We start from the raw sequence: 24418 nt of genomic DNA on the forward strand, positions 1-24418 counted from the left end.
CTGGGTAGATATTTTTTTAATTGAATTAATTTACATCTTTGCTACCAAGTCCATAGTACACTCCCACGTCAACCCAGTTATCTCCATGACCAATTCAACTTCCCTCTGGAACTCTGTTCAAAAAGCTACAGCCAGAGGTTGACATCAAAGTGCTTTGCTGATACGGAAACAATGATAAATTTATTTTTGAAGGGAAGATGATAATTGCAAGTCCATTTAATTCTTCAATAATTTGAATAAGTTCTGGAGCTAATTGTCTCCCATGTTTTATATGTAGCATGGGGTTAATTATCTTATCTCCCCAGGTGCTGTGAGCATCAGATGAGATCATGCCTATAAAGCATGTGACAAAATGCCTGAAGGAGAGTAAGTGCTTAATAAAGGGTCAAGCAGGGCCAGTTCTAGGGCAACATGAAGAAAAACATGTCTTAGGTACAAAATTTAAGGAGGCATCAAAAACTCAGTAATTGAGAGAAATCGTTTTTTAAGATTATCTGGGGTGGCTGCGACAAACTGTCACACACCGGGTGATTTAAAGACATGAATGTATTGTCTCAGTTCTGGAAGCTAGAAGTCCACAGTCTGCATGTAAGCAGGGCCAGGCTCCTTTGGAAGCCTCTAGGAGAGGGTCCTTCCTGTCTCTTCCAGCTTCTGGAAGCCCCAGGCATTGCTGGGCTTGTGGGCACGTCACTGCAGTCAGAGTCATCTTTTGCTGTCTGTGTCCTTGCCTCCTCTTATAAATCATATTGGACTGAAGCCACTCCACTCCAGTAGGACCTCATCTTAGCTACTTATATCTACAGTAATAGCTCTACTTCCAAATAAGGTCTCGTTCTGAGGTCCTCGGAGTTAGGACTTTGGAGGGGACAAAATGCAACCCATGACAATGATATTTTTAAATTATCAAGCAAAACATCAAAATGTTAAAAAAAAAAAAAAAAAGGCAGGATTCCACTCTGCATTTGAACTCCCCTGCCTCGCTGTCCTCACCCTAACCCAGCAGGATGCTGTCTTCATTCAAACTGAGCTATGCAGTTGTCAATGTTATAAGATGCTCTAAAAGATGTTATAGGGAAGTAGGAGGGGAAAGCCTTCCATGGGATTCTAATGGAATAGAAGACAAAAATAGATAGAGAAAGAGAAACAGAGCCCCCGACAGCTCTCAGCCAGTTGCTAGCCTAGTTGTTCCCAGCCAGGCCGTGGTGTGGCTCTGCTGAGCATAGGCAGCGTCACAGAGTGTCACCATCCATGATTCCTGTGTCTGTGCTATAACAAGACAAAAACTAGGCCACCGACTTGTCATGCCTGAATAGAGAAATAAACAGTGACGGGGGGCAACCCAACCGCCATCTCTCCTGGTTAACACAAGTGGCTACTGCTACTTCTCCAGGACCACTGCACCCCACCCTCACCCCAGCACTGCCGATTTGAACCACTGCTGTGTTCCTGGTGATATTTGGCGGGCACCACAAAATGAATAGTTGCAGCAGAATGTGATGGTGAACAAGGTACAAAGAAAGTGTTGCTGGAGCCCAGAGAGACGCAGGTTCTGTTCTGGCACCTCTGAGATGGCACCACAGAGGAGAGGGGCTTTAGCCGGCCTGGAAGGATGAAGATTTCAACTGCATGCAGAAGGGAGCACAGTGGAGGCCAAAGCACGGAGCTGTGAAGTACAGCGTGCACCTCCGCGGGGCACGGTCTTTCCCAGGACAGCTCCACACCCATCTCTCCCTGGACAGCCTTCCCATTTCTTCCTGGCCAGCCCTCATAGCCATTGACTCATTGCTTGTTGTGTTCAGTCAGTAAGTCTTATCTGACTCTTTGGAACCCCATAGACTATAGCATGCCAGGCTCCTCTGTCCTGCACTGTCTCCAGGAATTGACTCAAATTCATGTCCATTGAGTCAGTGATGCTATCTAACCCTCTCATCCTCAGTCTCCCCCTTCTCCTCCTGCCCTCAATCTTTCCCAGCATGAGGGTCTTTTCCAATGAGTCGGTGGCCACATCAGGTGGCCAAAGTACTAGAGCCTCAACATCAGTCCTTCCAATGAATATTCAGTGTTGATTCCCTTTAGGATTAACTAGTTTGATCTCCTTGCAGTCCAAGGGACTCTCAAGAGTCTTCTTGAGCACCACAGTTCGAAAGGATCAATTCTTCGACACTCAGTCTTCTTTATGTTCCAACTTTCACGCCCGTACATGACTACTGTTATGTCATATGGCTTGTATGTCATATCGTATGTCATAGCATTGATCACACCATGTTGTGATGGGCTGCTTTCTCCTGCCTTCCAATTGTGAGCTCTTTGTGGGCAGGGACTTCGAGTCCTCAGTCCCGAACACAGTGCCCTATGTATCGATGTTCAATACCTGTTTTGAAGATGGTGAGCTAGTGGGTCTTCCCATGCACTTAGATACTAGGACGTATAAAATGAAATGGTGAAAGATGAACATGAAAATTGTTAAAGATTGGAGTCGGCTTGGAGAGGACCTTGTTTTCCAAACAGGAATTTAGATTTCATTAGGTTAGCAACTGGGAGTCTTTGAGATATTGGAGGGAAGATCAGTTTGATACCATTACTGATCAAGTGAAATGGATAACATGCAGAGGTGAGAAGTCAGACAAGAAGTCCAGGTAAAATGCTACTGCAACAGTCTGGGCAAAATAGGATAAGAACCTGCAAGAGGATGGTTCCCGTGGAGATTGAAGCTCAGAGGATTAAGGGGGATATGTCACAACGAATGCAAAGAATGTGAAGGTTTATTAGATATTTGAAATACTTAAAACCTAATTCATCTGGCTTTTCTGGCATGATTAGGATTTAAGCTGGGGTATTCTTAATAATGTTTCACTTGAGCTAATGTTAAATTGACTTATGTGTACTAAACACATGCATTGTAGGCAGGATAATGGTCCCCTCAGAGATATCCATGTTCTAATTCCTAAAACTTGAGAATATGTTAGGCTACAGGCAAAGGGAAATTGAGATTGCTAAACAGGTGATTTAAAATGGGAGAAGTTGCCTGGAATATCCAGGTGGGCCCAATGTGGTCACAAAGGTCCTTGGAAGTGGAAGAGGAAGGCAGAAAAGAAAGGACCAGTAAAGATGGCAATTTAAGAAGGATTTGGCCTGATGCCACTAACTTTGAAGATGGAGAAAGGGGCCAGGAGCACGGGAATGCTGGCAACCTCTAGAGGCCGGAAAGGCAAGGGAGCTGATGGTCCTCTAGAGTCTCTGGAAGAAATACAGCCCAATAAATAACTTGATTTTAGTCCAGGGAAACACATTTCAGGCTTCTGACCTTTGTTGTTGTTCAGTCACTAAGTCATGTCCAACTCTTTGCAACCCCAGGGACAATAGCATGCCAGGCTCCTCTGTCCTCCACTATCTATCTCCTGGAGTTTGCTCAAATTCATGTCCAGTGAGTCAGAGATGCTGTCTAACCATCTCTCCCTCTGCCTCCCCTGTCTCCTTTTGCCTTCAATCTTTCCCAGTATCAGGGTCTTTTCCAATGAGTTACCTCTTTGCACCAGGTAACCAAAGTATTGGAGCTTCAGCATCAGTCCTTCCAGTAAATATTCAGGGTTGATTTTCTTTAACTGGTTTGATCTTGCAGTCCAAGGGACTCTCCAGAGTCTTCTCTGGCACCACAATTTGAAAGCATTAACCCAAGGAGACATACTTCAGACTTAAAACATACAGAACTATAAAATAATAAATGTGTGTTGTTTTAAGCCACTGACTTTGTGGAAATTTGTTACAGCAGCTAAAGGAAACCCATACAATATACTTCACAGGGGGCTGGACAGAGGATGCTGGTGACCCAGTCAGACAGTAAACCTTTCTACAAATGAGCCACAAGCTGAGTGCTAAAGAGATGAATATTTATTTCAAATGCGCTTCATTTCTCATTCCTTTTTTTTTTTTAATATTTATTTGGCTCCGTCAGGTCTTTGTTGCAGCGTAAAGCTTCTTCGTTGCTGCTGTGCACAGGCTTCTCTCTAGTTGTGTCGGGGCTCAGTAGTTGCAGCACGTGGACTTAGGTACCCAGCAGCATGTGGGATCTTAGTTCCCTGACCAGGGATTGAACCTATGTCCCCTGCACTGGAAGGCAGATTCTTAACCACTGGACAACTGGGAAGTCCCTCATTTCTCATTCCTGAAGGGATCTGTCACAGGGCTAAAAAGTCATCTGTTTCAAGCTAGTCAATGTGGCTTAGTTATTCTCTAGCCTTTTGAGTTTCGTCTTTACATTTGCATTGCCCTCATCGTTTGGGGAGTAGGTTTCCTGTAGATTCCTCCTGCCAACAGCAATTGAGTCAGCAGTAGCAATTCTCTTTTAAATGTGAAAGGTGTGTATATAAGACATTATATTGAGGTATCGGGAGATGAAGTAACTAACTTGAGAGCAGGGAAGAGCACTCCAGTGCCTGTGATATACCACCTGTGCTTTATATACATGTCCTCATTAAACTCTATAGAAATCCCATGAAGTGGGCATCATTTTCTACATGTTACAGAGGCTCGGCAGTGAAGAATCCTCCTGTCAATGCAGGAGACTTGCAGGAGATGCGGGTTCAATCCCTGGGTTGGAAAGATCCCCTGGAGCAGGAAATGGCAACCCACTCCAATATTCTTGCTTGGGAAATCCCATGGACAGAGGAGCCAGGCAGGCTGCAGTCCATGGGCTTGCACAAAGAGTCAGACCCCACTGAGCAGTCACACACACATAGACAAATATAGTAAGTCCCCTACACGCAAGTTGTGAACTTTCAAAGATGTGAACGTGCATCTGGTTCCAGCAAGAAACCAGAAACCGTGCCAGGAAATTGCAGCTTGCCCTCCATCTCCTATTGCTGACGATCCTTCAGGCCTACTATTTCCCACCTCCTCTCCCTCCTCCAGTCAGTAATTCTTCTTGCCTCTTCACTCAAAGCCAGCCCTTCTATGCCAGCTGCTGTACTATACTACTGTACTTTTCAAGGAAGTGTATTGTAAGATTTTAAAAGCTTTCTTTATTTCTGTTTTGTATTTATTATTAGTGTGAAAATTATGATAAACCTATTACAGTACAGTATTATATAGCCTATTGTGTTAGTTGGGTACCGAGACTAACTTGGTTAGACTTATGAACAAATTGGACTTACAAACGTGCGCTCAGAAAGGAACTCATCTGCAGGTAGGGGACTTACTGTAAACTGAAGCTAATAAAAAGAAGCCAAGATTCAAACCCAGGTCTCTAGGGCTTCACACCCATGGTTTTCGCCACTTCGTCAAGCAAAATCTCAGTCTACACTTTCTGAAAACAGTACCCTTCCAGAATCTCTGGAGGAAGTCTGTATCAGGTAACAAGAAGCCCCCATTTTCTGTCCACAGTGTGCAGCTGTGTTCATGGAGTATGCAACAGTGGAATACACGGTGATGGGACCTGTGAGTGCTACTCTGGGTACACTGGCCGCAACTGTGATGAGCGTAAGTATTGCTAGTTTCCTTCATTCCACTGGGCTTCCCTGGTGGCTCAGATGATGAAGAATCTACCCTCAATGCAGGAGACCTGGGTTTGATCCCTGGGTCAGGAAGATCCCCTGGAGAAGGGAATGGCTACCAACTCCAGTATTCTTGCCTAGAGAATTCCATGGACAGAGGAGCCTGGTGGGCTATAATCCATGAGGTCGCAAAGAATAGGACATCACTGAGCAACTAACAGTTAATATATCATGCAAATCAAATACACAGATGTATGCATTTCACATGTGTGTTCATTACTGGGGCCCTAGGTGGGTGATGTGCATCAAATGTTTTGCTGGAATATTGTCAAAAATTTAAAAAGAAAGAGGACAAAAAGAGAGGGAGGGAGATGGGGAGAGGTAGGGGAGGAAGAAGAGGGGAGGGATAGTCTGGAAGATGGGAAGTCCCAGAAGGTTTGGGAGGAACACAGTGGCATGGCTGCAGCCGTGTTTTAGGAAGGCCCAAGCTGGTGGCAGTGAAGATGGGGTGGAGAGGAAGACGCTGGGGCCACTGCAGCCAGTTAGGTCCCTTGTAAGGGAGATGAGGCATGTACTCACTTATAGGTCTCAAAGGCAGAGCGCATCAGCAGGAAATGGAGGCTCACCAAGGTTAAATGATTCACCAAAGTTCACAAAATAATGAAGGGCTGGGTGGTACTCAAGTCACGAAATTCTCTACACAATTGATCCCCTTGGGCTCAAGCAAGAGACAGAGGTCACAGGGTGATTGCAACAAGGGAAGTTTAATGTAAAGAATTAGTAATAGGAGAGTGGCTGTAAACACACAGATTAAACCACAGGGCTGATGGGGCCTAACAGAGAAGGCCACAGCCATTCCCAAGACTGGGTTCAAATCGTCTTGGAGAAGATGTGGTGGCAGCCCGCTTGATAGGGGAGAAGTTTGCTGATTTGCCAAACCAGCATGGGAGTGCAGTCACGCAGCAACATCTGCCAGGGCACCGACGAGCCAAGGTTGAAGGGCACGGAAACACTGAGGACACTGAGACCTGAGAATGTGGGGATGCTCTGGCTTAACACGGCAGAGGTTTATTTCTTACTCAGGTAGCAGTCCAATGTGGGTGTTCCTGGCTGATACCAGCTCCCACCACATGGTGTTTAGGGATCCAGAGCTTTCCACTGTGTGTGTCTGTCAGTCTATAGAACCTCAGAATGCTCTACTTTGAGCCACAGAAGGAGGGACAGAGTGTAGAGACAGATTTGCTTATAAAGTCTAGAATGATACATAGGATGCCCAATATTCCATCAATGTAAGCAAGTCATATAAGCCCACCTGGATGCAAAGGGGTGGGGGGGTTGAAAATGTGACTCTGAAAAGGCAGCCCCTTCCCAGCCACAGTTTGACTTTATGGAAGAGGTGAGGGGATATTCTCTATGAATTTTTAAAATTTTAATGTTAACTGAAGGATAATTGCTTTACAATATTGTGTTGGTTTCTGCTGCACATCAGCATACATCAGCCATAGGTGTACATATGTCCCTTCCCTCCTGAACCTCCTTCCCCCCTCCCACCCCATCCCACCCCTCCAGGTTGTCACAGAGCACCAGGTTTGAGCTCCCTGCGTCATACAGCAAATTCCCGCTGGCTGTCTATTTTACATACAGTAGTATGTCTGTCTCCATGCTGCTCTCTCCATGAGCTCCACTGCCTCCTTCCCCACCGTGTCCACGGGTCAGTTCTCTCTGACTGCGTCTCCATTGCTGCCCTGCAAATAGGTTCATCAGTACCATCTTTCTAGATTCCATATATGTGCATTAATATATGATATTTGTTTTCCTCTTTCTCACTTCACTCTGTATAATAGGCTCTAGATTCATCCATCTCATTAGAACTGACTCAGATGCATTCCTTTTTATGGCTGAGTAATGTCCCATTGTACATATGTACCACAGCTTCTTTATCCATCCATCTGTTGATAGATATCTAGGTTGCTTCCATGTCCTAGCTATTATAAATTAGAATACTTCCTAACACCATGCACAAAGATAAACTCAAAGTGGATTAAAGACCTAAATGTAAGATACTCTCTCTGAATTTTTGATTCAGCCAGCCAGTATCGGGAGACAAATGTGTACCTCACATTTGTACACATCTTGAGAGTCATTACTTTGCCAACAAAGGTCTGTAGTCATGTATGGATGTGAGAGTTGGACTATAAAGTTGAGCGCCAAAGAATTGATGCTTTTGAACCGTGGTGATGGAGAAGATTCTCTTGAGAGTCCTTTGGACTACAAGGAGATCCAACCAGTCCATCCTAAAGGAAATCAGTCCTGAATATTCATTGGAAAGACTGATGCTGCAGCTGAAGCGCAAATACTTTGGCCACCTGATGCAAAGAAGTGACTCACTGGAAAAGACCCTGATGCTGGGAAAGATTGAAGACTGGAAGAGAAGGGGACAACAGAGGATGATATCATTGGATGGCATCACTGGCTCAATGGACATGAGTTTGAGTAAACTCCAGGAGCTGGCGATGGACAGGGAGGCCTGGCGTGCTGCCATCCATGGGGTTGCAAAGAGTCAGACATGACTGAGCAACTGAACTGAGAGTCACACACTGACTACCCTTTGTTCCAACATCTTTCTGAGGATGTCTGCATAGCGAGCAGCCTTGGAAGATATAAGACCTCCCTTGGGAGCAAATACAGGCACACTTACTGCCTGTTAATGGATTGCCTGTCAGCTCCAAATTCACCCTTCTTGCCTGCTCTGTGAATATAAAGTAGGCTTTGGAATATTTCTCATTTGCCTGCCAGCAAGATGTGAAACCTCACCAACAGAGGGCGCTAAAGGGACACCAAAGGAGGAAGGGTGTTTTCTTGTCTTGTTTCTGGCTTAGCACACTGCTCAGCCCCGCACAGTTTCTCCAGCACTAGCTTCCTGCGGGGATTAGGATGCTCTGCTATTTGATATCTGCATACCTTGTCTGGTGATCAACTCAGGCAGCAGCAGCATCAACCAGGAGTCCTGGGACAGTGAGGCTGGTGCCCCAGTTCAGGAGCAGGCGTGCTGTTCTGCACACCCTCCCCTCAGCCCCATCCACACCAGGGACCCCACAGGACTGGCCACCTGGAGAACTGACCACCCACCTTCATGCCACACAGCTGGCTCCTGAAGCCACCCCACCCCACTCACGCACAGGAGTGCACCATGCCTCTGAGAGCATGGGCTTCTCAGCTCCTACTTCCAGTAACATCCTGAGGTGAGCAGCCTGCCCAGGTGCCAAGGGAGCCCTAAGGCTTAGCACCTCCCTGTGGATGACCTTCCCTGGAGCCCCAGAGGGATGGAGTCCAATAAGTCTCACCGTCGGACACCTCAGCAACCTCTCCACTCTAGAAGTGACCAAGATCCTGTCCTTTTCAGTGACATCTGTGTCTCAGCTCTGGAGGGAGGAGGACTTGCTCTGATCTTAACCCAAGAGGAGTGATGGCTGTTTATTTTTTTCCCTTTATTCTTTCCAATTCTTTTTAACTCTCAGGGGCCATTTTAATCTGTTCATGAATCTTTACACTAAAACTTTCCCTGTTTAAATAATTGTGTGATTTCTATCTCTTACCCAGGCCCTAACTCAAACATTGCCTATTATTTAAAGATAAACAAACAAAACAGCATTTCACTTCCCTAAGTCAGGGCATGTCTTCTGTAATGACACCTGTTCAGGTCTCAGTCTGGCCCTCTTCCCATTGCCTGGTAGGAACTGGGGCTTCAAGAACTGGTCCAAAAATACCGACCCTCTGGCTACTGCTCCTGATGTGAGTGATAAACTGTCCTTTATCTCTGACCCCGGCATATCATATCTTCTAGCAGCATCCGTGTTACTGTGTCAGTCCAAATTGTTTACTTTGCAAGCTGGCTCCTTATGTCAGATTCTTTATCATTTTTAAAAGCCATCTAAGTACCATCTATTGATATAAAATACTATGCAGTCATTAGAGATCAAAGTACATCCTTATATACCCCCATGCTGCTGCTGCTGCTGCTGCTAAGTCGCTTCAGTCTTGTCCAACTCTCTGCGACCCCATAGAGGGCAGCCCACCAGGCTCCCTCATCCCTGGGATTCTCCAGGCAAGAACACTGGAGTGGGTTGCCATTTCCTTCTCCAATGCATGAAAGTGAAAAGTGAAAGTGAAGTCACTCAGTTGTGTCTGACTCTTAGCGACCCCATGGACTGCAGCCCACCAGGCTCCTCCATCCATGGGATTTTCCAGGCAAGAGTGCTGGAGTGGGGTGCCATTGCCTTCTCCAAAATACTTCCATAATGTTAAATTAAAACTTAAGTTCTTAAATATTTTAACAGGATTCCATTTTGTTTAAAAAAATATCTTATATGTAAATGTATTATATTGGTTTTTGCCATTTATTATTTTGAGAGTGGGGTAGGAGAATGAGACTAAGAAGACCGCTAATTTTTGCCTTACAAATTCGGTATTTTTTAAATTATTACAAGGAATCTGTGGTCACTTTTGTAATAATAGGAAATACTGTATTTGTTGAGTTGTGTGTGTTTGTTTTTTTTAAGAACTGGTTGTACTACTAATGCAATTACCTCAACAATCTTCCTTTCCAGCCATCCCGGAATGTGCAGCCTTGCTCTGCCCAGAAAATTCCAGATGTTCACCTTCTAGCAAAGAGGAAATGAAGCTAGAATGCAAATGCCTTCCCAATTACAAAGGCGATGGCAAACACTGCGAGCGTGAGTAGAACCTCCATCCTGCAGGTTTATTTATTAAGATGGTTAGATTCCTCATCAGAAAAAGCCTCACAGCCTTCTTAATATTAGCACAATGAACACTTCTATTTCTCTCTGTGTAGTTGAATGGTATATATTAAAAGTTCTAGGCAAAATGCTCATCATGTGGTAGCTCTTCAATAAATGATCATTTCTCCTGTTATCAAAGTGTACCTATAGATTTTCAGGGCTTCCCTTGTGGCTCAGACAGTAAGTAATCTGCCTGCAATGCAGGATACCCAGGTTTGATCCCTTAAACATATATATGTTTTTGCTTTATATCACCTGAATCAGTGTTAAGATAGAATGTACTTTGATTGCCTCTTCCTTTCTCCCTTCTTTCCATGCTCTTTCACTTCATGAGAGGTTGTAATTGGTTCTGAACATGCTATTGGAACCAGGCCATCTGTGTATAAATCCCAGATCTGCTTGTTGACTGACAACATGACCTTGGACAAATTCTTGAATCTGCCTGTGCCTCCATTTTCCTGTCTATGAAATGGGCATAATAGTGGTAACTACCCTAGAGGATTGTAAGGCTTAATTGAGTTCATATATGTCAAATGCTTAGAAAAGGGCCAGTACATATTATAAATTCTATAAATGTTAGTGCTTTCTTTCATGCCACTTTATATTTAAATCCACACATAGCATGGCATAATAATACATCATCACAGTACTGGTAGTTATCATTCCTGCAAGGCATATATAAATCTATCTGGTAGGTGGAGGTGATCCAGAAGATAAGATGAAATGTTTTTTACTCTCTCTTGAAACTGTTAGGTTGCCTGTGCAGCTTCCCTGGTGGCTCAGATGGTAAAGAGTCCACCTGCAATGTGGGAGACCTGGATTCAATCCCTGGGTTGGGAAGATACCCTGGAGAAGGGAACGGCTACCCACTCCTGTATTCTTGTCTGGAGAATTCCACGGACAGAGGAGCCTGGCAGGCTATACAGTCCATGGGGTTGCAAAGAGTCAGACACAACTGAGCGCCTTTCACTTTTCACTTGGTTGATTTCCCCTCTCCTTCCCTGCATGTGGTAACCGCCTTGTTTGGTCATTGCTTCTCCAGCCATCAATCCGTGCTCACAAAATATCTGCCACCCTCATGCTCGGTGCACCTACCTGGGACCAAATCAGCACAGGTGCACGTGTCAAGAAGGCTACCGCGGGGATGGCCACGTGTGCCTCCCGGTGGACCCCTGCCAGGTTAACTTCGGAAACTGCCCGACAGAGTCCACGGTGTGCAGATACAATGGGCCTGGACAGGTGAGCTAAGGGTGTCTGGAACTGATGCGAACAGGAGGAGGACCACCCGCCGAAGGTCAAACCGTGCCGGGGTGTAATTTGTCATCCGCGCCTCCCACTTCTCCCTTTCCCTGCTCAGGTTGGGCTTCCTCCCCAGCCAGGGCCCCATGTGCTTGGGGTCAACCTCAGTGAGCCCTAATCTACCCTCTGAACTTGCCCTTGCCCAGCTTTCTAGTCAAAACTTCACTGTCTCTTCTATCCCTGTCCTGTTTGATGACTGACAAAATACATACATATGACTCAAATTTGACTAAGAAATTCATCGTTAACTGTTACGTGAATATGTAATTGACTTTCGTCCGCAATCCTCCATTCTCTCTAAGGTCTTTTCAAAGTGACAGAGGACTCTAAGGACCAAAAAACTGTCCCAGAAAAGATAAATGCTGACAAAATGTTAGGCAGCATGGACAGATTTGTAGGGAGCAATGAAGATGCCCTGCAGTGAGCCATATGTTTTTCTCTAAATCACATCATGACCTTGCCAGGTAAAATCAGCCTGGTCAGGAGACCTTTGCTGCAGAATCCAGATAAGAGAGACCTTTCCCCAGTATCTCATTTACCCACCAAATAGTGGGTGCCTACTGCAGCCATGTGATCTTCCCTAGTGGCTCAGAGGGTAAAGTGTCTTCCTGCAATGCGGGAGACCCGGGTTTGATCCCTGACTCAGGAAGATCCCCTGGAGAAGGAAATGGCAATCCACTCCAGTACTCTTGCCTGGAAGATCCCATGGGCAGAGAAGCCTGGTAGGCTACAGTCCCTGGGGTCGCAAAGAGTCGGACACGACTGGGCGACTTCACGTCACTTAGTGCAGCCATAATTGCATGTGAAGTGTCCAGTGGGGGAAATCCATCCGTGCAGGAGACTACAGCTGCCTGAGGAAAGGAAAGGCCTCAGTGCCCGACCAAAACCAGCCACAGGTTCCCAGCAGTCTCATTGCATGCCCTGGGGATGCTCCTAGAGTGCCCTGCAAAGAATCCACCGCATCCCATCTCTAAGAAAAAGAATATGTCTCGCAACATTTCTGCTATTGATTTCTGAGGCGGGTTGGCAAGAAATTCAAAGGGCTGAATTCCCATCTTCTACATGAGATCTCTTGTGGGAAAAGTTATGTTACATTGTGAATCAAGGCCCCGTACCTTGGGAGTGAGATTAAAAATATACCTTGTCCCTTTAAAAAATAAAGAAGAAGAAGTCCCCAGGCATATTTTCAAGTCTTAGAAGCATCGTTCACACAGAAACATTGTTCACATTCATTTTTCCAGAACAAGTCATTCCTCAACCTGGGCATAATTAATACTTTGAACCTGAGACCTCTTTGTTGTAAGGAGTGTCCTGTGCATTGCAGGATGGTTAGCAGCATCCCTGGCCTCTCATGACGCTGGCCCCTTCTCCTGTTGTTACAATCGAAAATGTCTCCAAGCATCACCAAGGTCCCTTGGGTTGAGACTCCCAGTTGAACACCACTATTCTAGAGAAATAATACATCTGAATGTTGATCTCCACCATCTAAATCTAAAAGCAGGAAGTATGGCACCAGGGAGGCCCAGGGTTAGCAAACCAGGAAACTGAAAGGTGGATTACAAAGTATATGAATTTCCAAACAGATGAGAAAACATGATTTCCAATTTTAGATACACTGATGAATTTCAATTTCAGCCCATACTTTAGACCTACCCCAAGTCAGCTTGCATGCCAGGGTAAAGACAGGAATTTAAGAATGTCAGCCTAAGTGACTAATGAAAACCATTTTGTTCTTCTCTTCCCATCTGCTGAAGGCTTACTGCGAGTGTAAGCAACATTACCACAACTTTGTCCCTGGAGTGGGATGCAGTATGATCGATCTGTGTGAATCTAACAACCCCTGCCACACACATGCAGACTGCATCACCATCGCACCAGGCCAAACCAAGTAAGTCTTTTCAGTTCCACCACGGTCTTTCCAACAGGGGGAGGTGGTGGCCAGTCAATGCTGAAATGTCCTCGAAGGGCAGGAAGTGTGTCTTATTCAGCCTTGCATCCACCCCCACCCCCACATAGCACAATGCAAGGAGCATAGTAGAGGCTCAGTATGTCTTTGTATAATCAATGAATTGTTCAATAATCAATTTGCTTGATAGTGATCTTGACAACACCCTGAAATATTGACCTGATCTGAAAACATGGTGTAAAGTGGTCAGAGCATGGGAGAATGAAGCCATTGCCACTGGGAAAACGAATGTCCATTGCAATGACAGGGGTTTGACCTCTAATGCACATGTCCTCTATGAAACAGTGCTTGTCAGTGGCGCAAAACAAGGGGAAAGTGAAAACTGGGGAGTGTGAACATACGCAAGTGGTGTTTTCTGGACTCCAGGTTTCAAAAGAAGGGGTTTACCGTGAGTAAAAAATATTTGCATGAAAATGCTTGGGACAGGGGCAGTCCATCCGGTGGGAAGATGGTACTTGGAGTTTAAAGACCTGGATTGAAGCCTCCGCATTGGTGCCTGTCAGATTCATGACCTTGGGAACGTGATGTGGTCTCTCTGGCTTCAGCTCCTCCATGGAGTGGTGATGTCTGCTTCAGACAGTTGTTGTGAAGATTCATGAGAGAATGTTCTGGAAACTCCTCTCCAGCTGTGTTATGTTGTATCAGTGGGTGAACTAAGGCTGGAACCCAAGTCTTTTGTCTCCCAGGTAGAGGCTTGCATCTCGAGGCTACTTTTGGTTCTCATTGTCACCCCCATCTGCAAAGAGCCCATTCTGCTGTAGAGAGCTCAGAGCCACAGTAGACATAGGACAGTTTCTGTGCTTCTTCTAGCATACCTTTCATAGATGGGTCTTGAATGGGTGGATTTTTCCCAGATTTGATGGTCACTGTGTTCTTTCTGGGCAAGTAAATGGATCTGTACACTCTGTGGATGGAAGAGAAAGAGCATGGGTGTCAGAACCCCTGGGTTGAAACCCAGCTCTGCCACTTCCCTTAACCTTTCTAACTTGTTTCCTCTGTCACAAAAGGGGAAAACTTTAGCCTCCAAGCAGGGCTGTGATGAGGATTAAATAAGGTTGCATTCACCCGTCTCTGAGAGGAACCTGGTACACAGAAAGCTGCATACACACATGCACACACAGACCCCTCCCAGACGCACACACAGGCACACACGCATCCGCAGAGCACGCCCTCTGCTGAAACCAGGTTCTGGCAGTGACCGCAGCACTGGCCAGCTTACACGTTTTGTACTATCCTCTGAGAAAACTTGAGCAGAACACTTTAAACATTTTCTTTCTTCCGTATTTGAGAAGATAAAATAGAAAAATGAAACTGGAACATCAGAATAATAGAAGTTGCATTAAAACTTGTGTCTAGAATGTCAGTGGAACTAATCATCAATGTTAGGGGTCTGTGTGTCACTAAAAAATCTCCTTGACTCCCCCCTCAAAAGAAAACTATCCTCAGCTGGGAAGTTGTTTTTGTCATTGTTTAGTCACTGAGTCATGTCTGACCCTTTTGTGACACCATGGACAGTACCTACCAGGCTCCTCTGTCTATGGGATTTCCCAGGCAAGAATACTGGAGTGGGTTGCCATTTCCTTCTCCAGGGGATCTTCCCAACTCAGGGATTGAACCCACATCTCCTGCATGGCAGGTGGATTCTTTAGCCACCAGGGAACCTCAACAGGGACGAAGCCTAGGTTAAAGGCTGGCTGAGTGACATTGATAAAATATGGGGCCATCAGTAATTTAGTTCACCCAGAAGAGGGATTTGTTAGGTCTATGCCTTCTCGATGTGGCAATCAGTCTATGCAGAATATTCCCAATCCTGCTGCATTGGTCATAGATAGATGACCCATGCATTGTCTCTTCTGTCAATAGCCCTGATGTTGTTAGTAAACCCATTTCACAGATGAGCGAACTGGGGCCCAAAGATGTTAAGTAATCTTTATCATGTCATCATCAATTATTTGTTTTCAGGCTCATTTCCAGCAACATGATGCTAAAAGAGCAAGATATCTGTTGTTATTATCTTTATAGCCCTCTCGCCTATCACAGTTTCTAGATTTCAGTAGGTACTTCAAAAATAATTGGTTCAACAATGAGGCACTGTCCCAGGTGCGGGAATACAAGGAGAAGAAATAAGGTGGGATCCAGATTCTAGGAGAACTTCCAGCTAGCAGAGGGGGAAACACCTGATGAGGCCATTCTGGTAGGAACAGTCGTGGTAGAGGTACTGACGGGATGCTTCTGTGGGGAAGGTGTTGGGAGGTCAGGTAAGGCTGCCCAGAGCAGGTCACACCTGAGCTATGAGAATGGTCCTGGCAGGATACCCACTTAAGAAGAACAGAACAGTCTAGAAAAAAAAGCAAATTGTTGCTAGGATTTTGCATGAACAGCAAAAGGGAGACACAAGCAATATTCCCCTCTTTGAAGTCTTGAATGCCTGCTAAGCACTTAAACTATATCCCATAGATCAGAAGTCTCCAGCCTGTCTGGCACCAGGGACCAGTTTCATGGAAGACAACTTTTCCATGCACTGGGGTGGTTTCAGGATGATTCAAGCACACTACACTTATTGTGCACTGTATTTCTATTATTATGACATCAACTCCACCTCAGATCATCAGGCATTTAGATTCTGGAAGTTGGGGACCCCTGCTGTAGACAAAAGGAGCCCCTGAGAGAATTAAGCACAGAGATGCCAGATTGCCCTTTAGGACAGACCACCCAGGGCTTGTGTGGAAGACTGACTTAATGGGAGGAAAACTCAGGTCAGAAAGACCAATTAGGGAGTCATTGCAGCAATCCAAGCAAGGGATTTGTTCAGAAACATGTTTCAGCAAACATTGAAGATATATATCTTCGTGCCATGGGACTGATTTAGAAACATAACTGGATTAGAAAGGGTCTAATTGTTCTTTGGAATTGTTCTACACATGAGTCATACCTGTGGTATGCTTGCTCACAGCACCCTTGCATCTCTCCTGTCTGAACTGTTCTTCCCCATCTCCTGTTTCTCACTTATCACCAAGATCCTGGTGAATGTCACCTTCCTAAGCACCTTGCCAATTTCAGCCAGCCGCCAACCAGTCTTTGCTAGGGAGCAGTGGTTTGCTAAAGCCAGGGCTTATTGAGTCCTGAGAGCCGATGATTAAATTCTCAGGAACTTGCTGGCTGGTTAGTGTCACACTAGTTTGAGATTGGCCAAGGTGGGAGTGTGAACCATGGAAACTGTCAAAGTCTGCAAATCAGAGCTATTTTTTCCCCTGGTGATTTGGGTGTTTAACATCTACCAGGACACCACTGCTAGTACATCTTTAATTCCATTTCTCTTTTGCAAGAAACTATTATAAAACTATCATATAAAATTCTGTGACTTTCCTTGTTTATGTATTTCTGTTTATTTTACAACTATTCATTAAACACATACTATGGGCCTAGGCTTGCACTGGATCTTGGGTTTATGAAAATGAATAAATACACACATTGCCCTTGTCCTCACTTTTTTCTCAAATCAGAAGGGGAAGTAGATCTTAATCAAATAACCCCTCAGATGAGGGTAAAATTGTAACTGGAACTGGTGCTGCAGAAAAGAGCCACCTGGTGCCATGAGCTTCATGGCACACTAAGGGGGATATGATGTACCAAGTTGGGGGGGGCAGGGAATAGAAAATCAAGGACGGCTCCCCTAGGAAGGGATGGTTGAGCAGAGATCTCAGAAAGGAAGAGGAGGGGGAGAATCTTTCGAGCAGGTCCACAGCTCTGACTCTTTACTTGAGGCCAGCTTCAGCAGCTTATTCTGATTCTGTGCTTCTGCAGTAGGGACTGAGACCCTATATTTATAGCAAGTCCTAATGGTTCTGGTGTACATGGGCTTTTGGTCATGTTATTATTCAGTTGCTAAGTCATGTCCAACTCTTTGTAACCCCATGGGACTGCAGCATGCCAGGGGTTCTCTGGCCCTCACTATCTCCCTGAGTTTGCTCTTGCTCATGCTTGGAAAAAATATTGAAAACAAAGATATACAAAGAAATCTAGTGTAGCAAGCCAGGCTCCTCTGTCCATGGAATTCTCCAGGCAAGAATATTAGAGGGGGTTGCCATTCCCTTCTCCAGGGGATCTCCCCAACCCAGAGATCAAACCCAAGTCTCCTGCATTGCAGGCAGATTCTTTACCATCTGAGCCACCAGGGAAGCAATGTTTACATATACACACATAATTTATTAAATATCCATGTCTCGTGGGCTGCTCTATGTGAACCAGAACATTAGGAAGGCTCACCTGTGGTCATCCCACTCTTCCGGCCTTGTCTCTGTCCCACTCTGAGCATCATCTTCCCCTTCTGCACAGTGAGAGGTTTGAACTGTATGTTCTCAACATCCAGTGACTTTGGGACCCTGAAAATATGTTTTCACCCTCTCGTAGATGCACTTGTCGTAAAGGTTACATAGGCGATGGCTCAACCTGTTATGGAAACATCATGGAGCGACTCAGAGAATTAAACACCGAACCCAGAGGAAAATGGCAAGGAAGGCTGACCTCTTTCATCTCTCTCCTGGGTATGCAGGCATGGGTGCATGTTTCCGCAGAAAAGGCAGCCTTCTGGTGGGCAAGGACATCTGAGACACACAATTACTCAGAAAGGGGTGTGCAGGGTAGGCAAGCCTCTTATCTAGCAGGACCAGCCCTTTCTAGGAAGGGCAAATGGAAGGAAATGGACAGGCAGATGTCCCAAGGAGACAGGAGTTAGTGCCAAGAGATCCAGTAGTGCAGCAGCTCAGGCAAAGGTCCTGGGGTCACCACTGAGTAATAGGTCTGCAACAGCAGTGAGATAGGCAGCTACAGACGTCAGGATGGATGCCATCCTCTTTCCCTTGACCTTATGGGTCCTCCAGATGGGAAACAATGTTGACAGGCAATACTGGCAGGCGGTATTCATGCTCTTCAGTGGAGGTGCTGTTTGAATGTGGGGCATAGTCTTGATGGCATGTGACCGACCGTCTCACTCATCACTGGGTGTTTAGCATCCTTTCCCACCCCCAAACACTAACAATCTAGAGTGACGCATTTTCCACCAGCCCCTGGACAAGGTGACAGCCAAAAACACCCTTCTGCATGTCCAAAGGCCCCCAAGAGGTCATTACCCCTCCCTCCCATAAGAATGAAATAGAGCCAATTACAGCATTAGACAAGATTTTCAACAAGACACAAATTTTGCTGATCAACAGAAAATGGGCTTGAGCAATCAACCAAATCCTTAAAATATCAGTCTCTAGAACTGACCAGTCAGCAAGCACAATTTCCCAGAAAGAGCACAGACAGAGAAGAAAGTGTTCTGCATGGATCGGGGCTGTGTTCTCAAGGCAAATCACATGCATCCTACACAAACAGCTTGCTCTTTGCCAGACACCCCACGGGCAGTCTGGCATCACTGGTGGGCCTCTGGGATCTCCCTCCCTCCTCTCTGTGCTTGTAGAATATCAGCGAGAGCAGACAAAGGGGGCAGTGTACAGACCCTCAGGCAAAGCCCAGTCACCCTTCACCTGCCTGGTCTACAAGGTGCTAGGACACATGGCCTCCTGTGTGAGAGCACAGAGCCCAGCCTGCTGTCCCAGCTCCCCAGGAGCATGGAAACAGGACCAGCTATGAAATTGGTAGGGCCCAGTGCAAATGAAAAGACAGGGAGGGGCTCTTTGTTCAGAAAGTATTGAGCATGTCACAACGGCAGCCGCAAAGCGTTAAACCAAGCATGAGGCTCTTCTGAGCTCTTCCATCTCCTGGATGAAACAAGAGCTACATCTTTACTCACTAAGATGGTGACAGCTCGAAAAGTCAGGCACAGGGACAGGAGGTGGCCAATGATTTTGTCACATGACCCTCACAGAGCTTCTCCTCCCAGGGTATCTTGGAGCCAAGACTGTGGCTGCAGGGAAAATCACACAGTTGTGAGGAACATTTCACATTGTTAGCATCTCCCTTCCTTGAGGGCCTGCATAATACCAGTTAGAACAGAGAAACTCAGGAGTCAGAAGGTCTAAGTGGACAAGGGCCACTGCCTGATTTTACTCCTCATGTGCCACTGACCCATTTGCTGTTTTCTTTCTTTGTGTGTTTCGACTCCTAAGACAAAGCCTATGCCTGGCCACTGAGTAACCTGGGACCATTTACTGTGCTGTTGCCAACAGACAAGGGATTAAAAGGATTCAATGTAAGTATTTAAAATAACTTTATTTTATAAATAGGGGCTAAGGCAAAAAAAAAAAAAAAAAAAAAACCTTAGTAGACAGTATCCTCTTTATCTAAAGTGGGAAACCTCCATTAAAATTCAATCTACTGATGACAAGGATGGCAATTTCTTTTGTAAACTTTTTGTAAAATATGACACCGTTAGGGATTGTATACAGATTAGGAGTGTACAACTCAATGAACCGTCACAATATGTATGTCCATGTATCTAGCAAGACCATTTGTAGCTCCCTACAAGACTCCCCAGTGCCCTCTTCCAAACATTACTCCTCAAGGGTAATCCCTAAGGGTTCTCAACTGCGGTCACATGCTAAATAAGATTTGCATTATGCAAAACTGCTCACTCACCACAAGAAGAATTAAACTTATGTACCAGCTAGGTATTTGTTTCTTTCAAATGACCATAAATGGCAACAAGGATAGAGGAAACTAGAAGAGAAGTGGAGTCTTCAATGTGAGCAGCCGCTATCTCAGATAATGTCCACCAGTGGGGATGAAACCCACAGTACCTGGTGGATGTGTCCCATTGTGATAGCATCAGTGCCATAGTTAGATATGGTTTAATGTAGATAGTGAACACATTGATTTATATGGAATTGGTTTATCTTAATCCAAGATATTTTGTGATTGTAATGTGTGCTAAATTAAATCAACACCCAGAGAGTTTCAGACTCTCTCCTCCTAATATGCCACCGCCATTCATCTGCCCAAAATGAATATGTCATTAATCTTTGGAGAGGCACTCACATCTCCCCTGTGGGGTAGGCGAGCTAGTGGATGTGGAAGGTGCCTGGGCTAGACACTCTGCATGTGATCGCCAGTTTAATATAGGGGTTGAATTTACATAGGATTAAGAAAGGTCTCTGTTGAGTGATTGTTGATTATATAATATTGACAAAATGTCCATTTGGTCCGGTGGATTTAAAAATTCTTAATTTTTTTTAATTCAAAATCTCTATTTGTCCACTCTACCCGTGTTTTTAAACAACTTCAAATTTCGTTCCCAACTGATTCCTGGGCTCAAGATGACTGATCCCTTGACTCTTGCCACTCACCTTGGTCCTGCTGGCCCCAGTGCTCCCCACTGGTTCCCTGCTAGAGCGTGCCCCAGAGTTTGAGAGCGTACCATGTATCACCTCCCACTCTCCAAATTTCTGCCCTCTTTACCACCTGGCCCAGGGGAGTTTAACTCTGGGAAGGTCATCTGTATTTGAAAGAGCCCAGACTCAAGTTGTACACTCACTTTGATGTTCTTGATGATGAAGGAGTCATAGCCCAAGTCCCAAACCTCATTTTTCTCGTCCAAACCGCCATAGAGATGGAAGGAATCGGCTTTCTTTTCTCAGGTAAAAGAGTTTTTGCTGGATAGCAACGCTGCTCAGTACTTTGTGAAGCTCCACATAATCGCTGGGCAGATGAGCACTGAGCAAATGAACAACACAGACACATTCTATACTTTGACGGGAAAGTCGGGAGAGATCTTCAGTGAAGATAAGGTAAGGGTCTCTCTGATCTTCACTCCCCGAACCAAAGTGTCCACTGAGTCGATCGCCACAGCAGGCTCTCTCTTGGTGTCCAGGGGTCATGAAAGGTTATGAAGAACTTCTTTCCTTGTTCCTCCTTTGTCACAGTACTTTACTACATAAGGCAAAAACGAAGAGCCAACGCTGGAAAGGGTCAGGTGCAGGGGGTGGACTGTTAACAGAAATGGGACTGTACAGTGATTTTGCCCTGGTCTGAGTTAGTTTTCAAGGCAGGCATCATTCGACTGCCAGCAGGAAGGAGAAAACTGACAGTAAACCCATTTCCTAGAAGCATCAGCACAAAGCCGGATCCGCACTCATCTTAGAAAAGGAAATGGATTGCTTGTTTTAGGTGGCCAAGTATCCACCCTCTCCAATTCAACATTCCATCTCTCCTAATGCCATTAATTCTGTTTTGTTTGTTTTAAAATAATTTTTTGTGACTTTACTGAGCTGAAGGGCACATGGTCAATCAACAGAGAGTCATGGTAGGGGATGGGGTTGGGGGTGGTTATGACCTATCTGGTTGCATTTCACCAAATATCAATAGTTGATAGATCACTGAGCACTTAGTACATGCAAGATACTGGGGTAAATCTCTATTTGTGATATTTAAGGCTCACAACAATCCCGTGAACATTTTTCCAGTGGGAAAACTAAAAGGTCACACAGTAAGAGCCAAAGGCAGGATTCAAACTCAGGTCTGCCTGATCCCCAAACGTGAATCACTGTAACTTTTTTTTTCTTTTTGGCTGCCCTGGGTTTTTGTTGCAGTGTGTGGGATCTTTGTCATGACACACAGAGTTTCCGTCATTGCAATGTGCAGATTTAGTTGCCCTGAAACATATGGGGTCTTAGTTCCCCAACCAGAGATCAAACTTGCACCCTTTGCATTAGACGGCTGATTCTTGACTGCTGGATCCCCAGAGAAGTCCCCCAAAGCCTGAGCCCTTAACCAGTATGTTGTATTGTGTGTATAAGGGTGGATGGATGGATGGATAGATGAGTGGATGTATGGATGAAGATGCGGTTTCCTTTCTCACAGGGACATGTGCTCATTCATTTACCTATTCATCCAGCACATATTTTTTATGGTGTGCCTCTTCTGTCCAAAACACCAAAGTAGGTAAGGAATGAGTTTACAATAAATTGAAGAGTTTGGGGTCCCTTTGTAGCTTGCCGTCTTTTGGGGGGAGACTATACAGTAATTCCTTATTCCCCATTTAGCAATCATTGATAGTCAGAAGTGATTTCGTGTGTTATCTCATTTGAGCTCAAGGGAAGACCTGTGAATTCAGTGTGGCAGAAACCATCATCCACGTTTTTAGGTTAGGGAACTTATCCAAGATCATACAGCCAATAAATGACAGAACCCAAGGATTTAAGACTTCTTCTAATCCAGTGCTCGATTTTCAAGGACACACATTAATTTTGTTTTATTTTTCCTTGATGTTTTAGGACAATCAGCTAAAGCTTAAACTCTATGAAGGCAAAAAGAAGGTAAAAATTATACAAGGGAACATACTTGCTTCCAACGGGCTCTTGCACATCCTCGACAGAGCCATGGACAAGGTGGTGCCCACATTTGAGAGCAATACTGAGGTGAGAACTTCAGGTAAAAGTGATGTCAAGTCAAATCCACCGTCCCTTGTTCCTTAGAGACTCATATTCATGAAGAAAATGCAAGCCAGCACTATGTGCTTGTATTTCTGTTTTTAGTAGAATTCTGACACTGAGAAAGAGAAAGGCATTGACTGAAGTGACTTAGCAGCAGCAGCAGCAGCAGCAGCAGGTGTAGGAAAGAGGTTGATTGTGTGATCTTTTTCATAGACACACCTGATAACTCAGACCAGTTGTCACATAAATTCATCCCTTGTGCATTGTGGAGGAAGGCATATCCTCCCTGTGATAACATTCATTCCCTCTGATCTATTAGATGATGGCCAAAGACTGTTTTGGGGCTTTCCAGGTGGCTCAGATGGCAAAGAACCTGCCTGCCAGGGCAGGAGACATCAGAGATGCAGGCTTGATCTCTGAGTTGGGAAGGTCCCCTGGAGGAAGGCATGGCAACCCTCTCCAGTATTCTTGCCATGGACAGGACTGGCGGGCTACAGTCCACAGGGCTGCAAAGAGTCAGACATGACTGAAGTGACTTAGCATGCGAAGACTTTCAGAACATGCAGATCTGAACTACTGTTTAAATGAACACTGGAAACACATGTATAATGTATTGTGGTTAGCCAGATCCTTTTATAGATGTCCACTTTCCTCTTTAGCTTTCCATCAGAAAAGAGAAAGTGTTAGTCACTCAGTCGTGTCTGACTCTTTTGCCTCATGGACTACGGTCCACCAGGCTCCTCTGTCCACGGAATTCTCCAGGCAAGAATACTGGAGTGGGTGGCCATTCCCTTCTCCAGAGGATCTTCCCGACCCAGGGATTAAACCCAGGTCTCCTGCATTGCAGGCAGATTCTTTACCATCTGAGCCACCAGGGAAGCCCATAGATGTCCACACTTCCACGAAATCCCGTCATCAGTCTTTTCATGTTAGAGCAGCTGTTTCCTAAACCACTTCCATTTTTTGTACTGAACTTTAAGCAAAATGTCTCTTTTTAGCAAACCATAATGACCATGCTACAACCAAGATACAGCAAATTCAGATCTTTGTTAGAGGTACGTACTTTTCATGAACTCCTAGAAAGTTTTTTATGTCTAGTCCTTGGTACAATAAAATTAGCAGGGGGTATCAATTATAAATACTTTCTGGGGAATTCATATATCTATCTGAGATAGGTTACAGATACAAATTTTCATTTCTTAAACGCAGAAAACCAATGTGGGACATGCCTTAAATGAAGATGGAGTTGGTGGACCATACACTGTTTTTGTTCCAAATGATGAAGCATTGAATAACATGAAGGATGGCACTCTCGATTATCTCCTTTCTTCAGAGGTATTGTATCCTGAGTACTCTAACAGTGTCATGACAGCACCACTGCTTCCATCTGTACCTACACAGGCTTTTTCTAAATTAAGGACAACAAATAAGTAGCACATGTACCACTTACATTTCTGCAACCCAGGCAGACATCATTAATCAATCACAGGTGCT

General features: G+C 45.1%; 1 protein-coding gene across 3 annotated transcripts in view; it reads left to right on the plus strand.

Moving 5' to 3' along the window:
* The window catches only part of STAB2 (stabilin 2), a 171186-nt gene that overhangs the window by 28998 nt on the left and 117770 nt on the right, over positions 1-24418 (plus strand). For all 3 annotated transcript variants that reach the window (XM_060413136.1, XM_060413137.1, XM_012174923.4), the window contains exons 6-15: positions 5380-5475; positions 10097-10222; positions 11331-11527; positions 13342-13475; positions 17964-18097; positions 19664-19746; positions 21131-21280; positions 22766-22909; positions 23923-23979; positions 24134-24259. In XM_060413136.1, the coding sequence (XP_060269119.1) occupies positions 5380-5475; positions 10097-10222; positions 11331-11527; positions 13342-13475; positions 17964-18097; positions 19664-19746; positions 21131-21280; positions 22766-22909; positions 23923-23979; positions 24134-24259 (1247 nt within the window). The remainder of the gene's footprint in view (positions 1-5379; positions 5476-10096; positions 10223-11330; positions 11528-13341; positions 13476-17963; positions 18098-19663; positions 19747-21130; positions 21281-22765; positions 22910-23922; positions 23980-24133; positions 24260-24418) is intronic.

The sequence above is a fragment of the Ovis aries genome, chromosome 3, assembly GCF_016772045.2.
Source record: "Ovis aries strain OAR_USU_Benz2616 breed Rambouillet chromosome 3, ARS-UI_Ramb_v3.0, whole genome shotgun sequence".
Classification (NCBI taxonomy): Eukaryota; Metazoa; Chordata; class Mammalia; order Artiodactyla; family Bovidae; genus Ovis; species Ovis aries.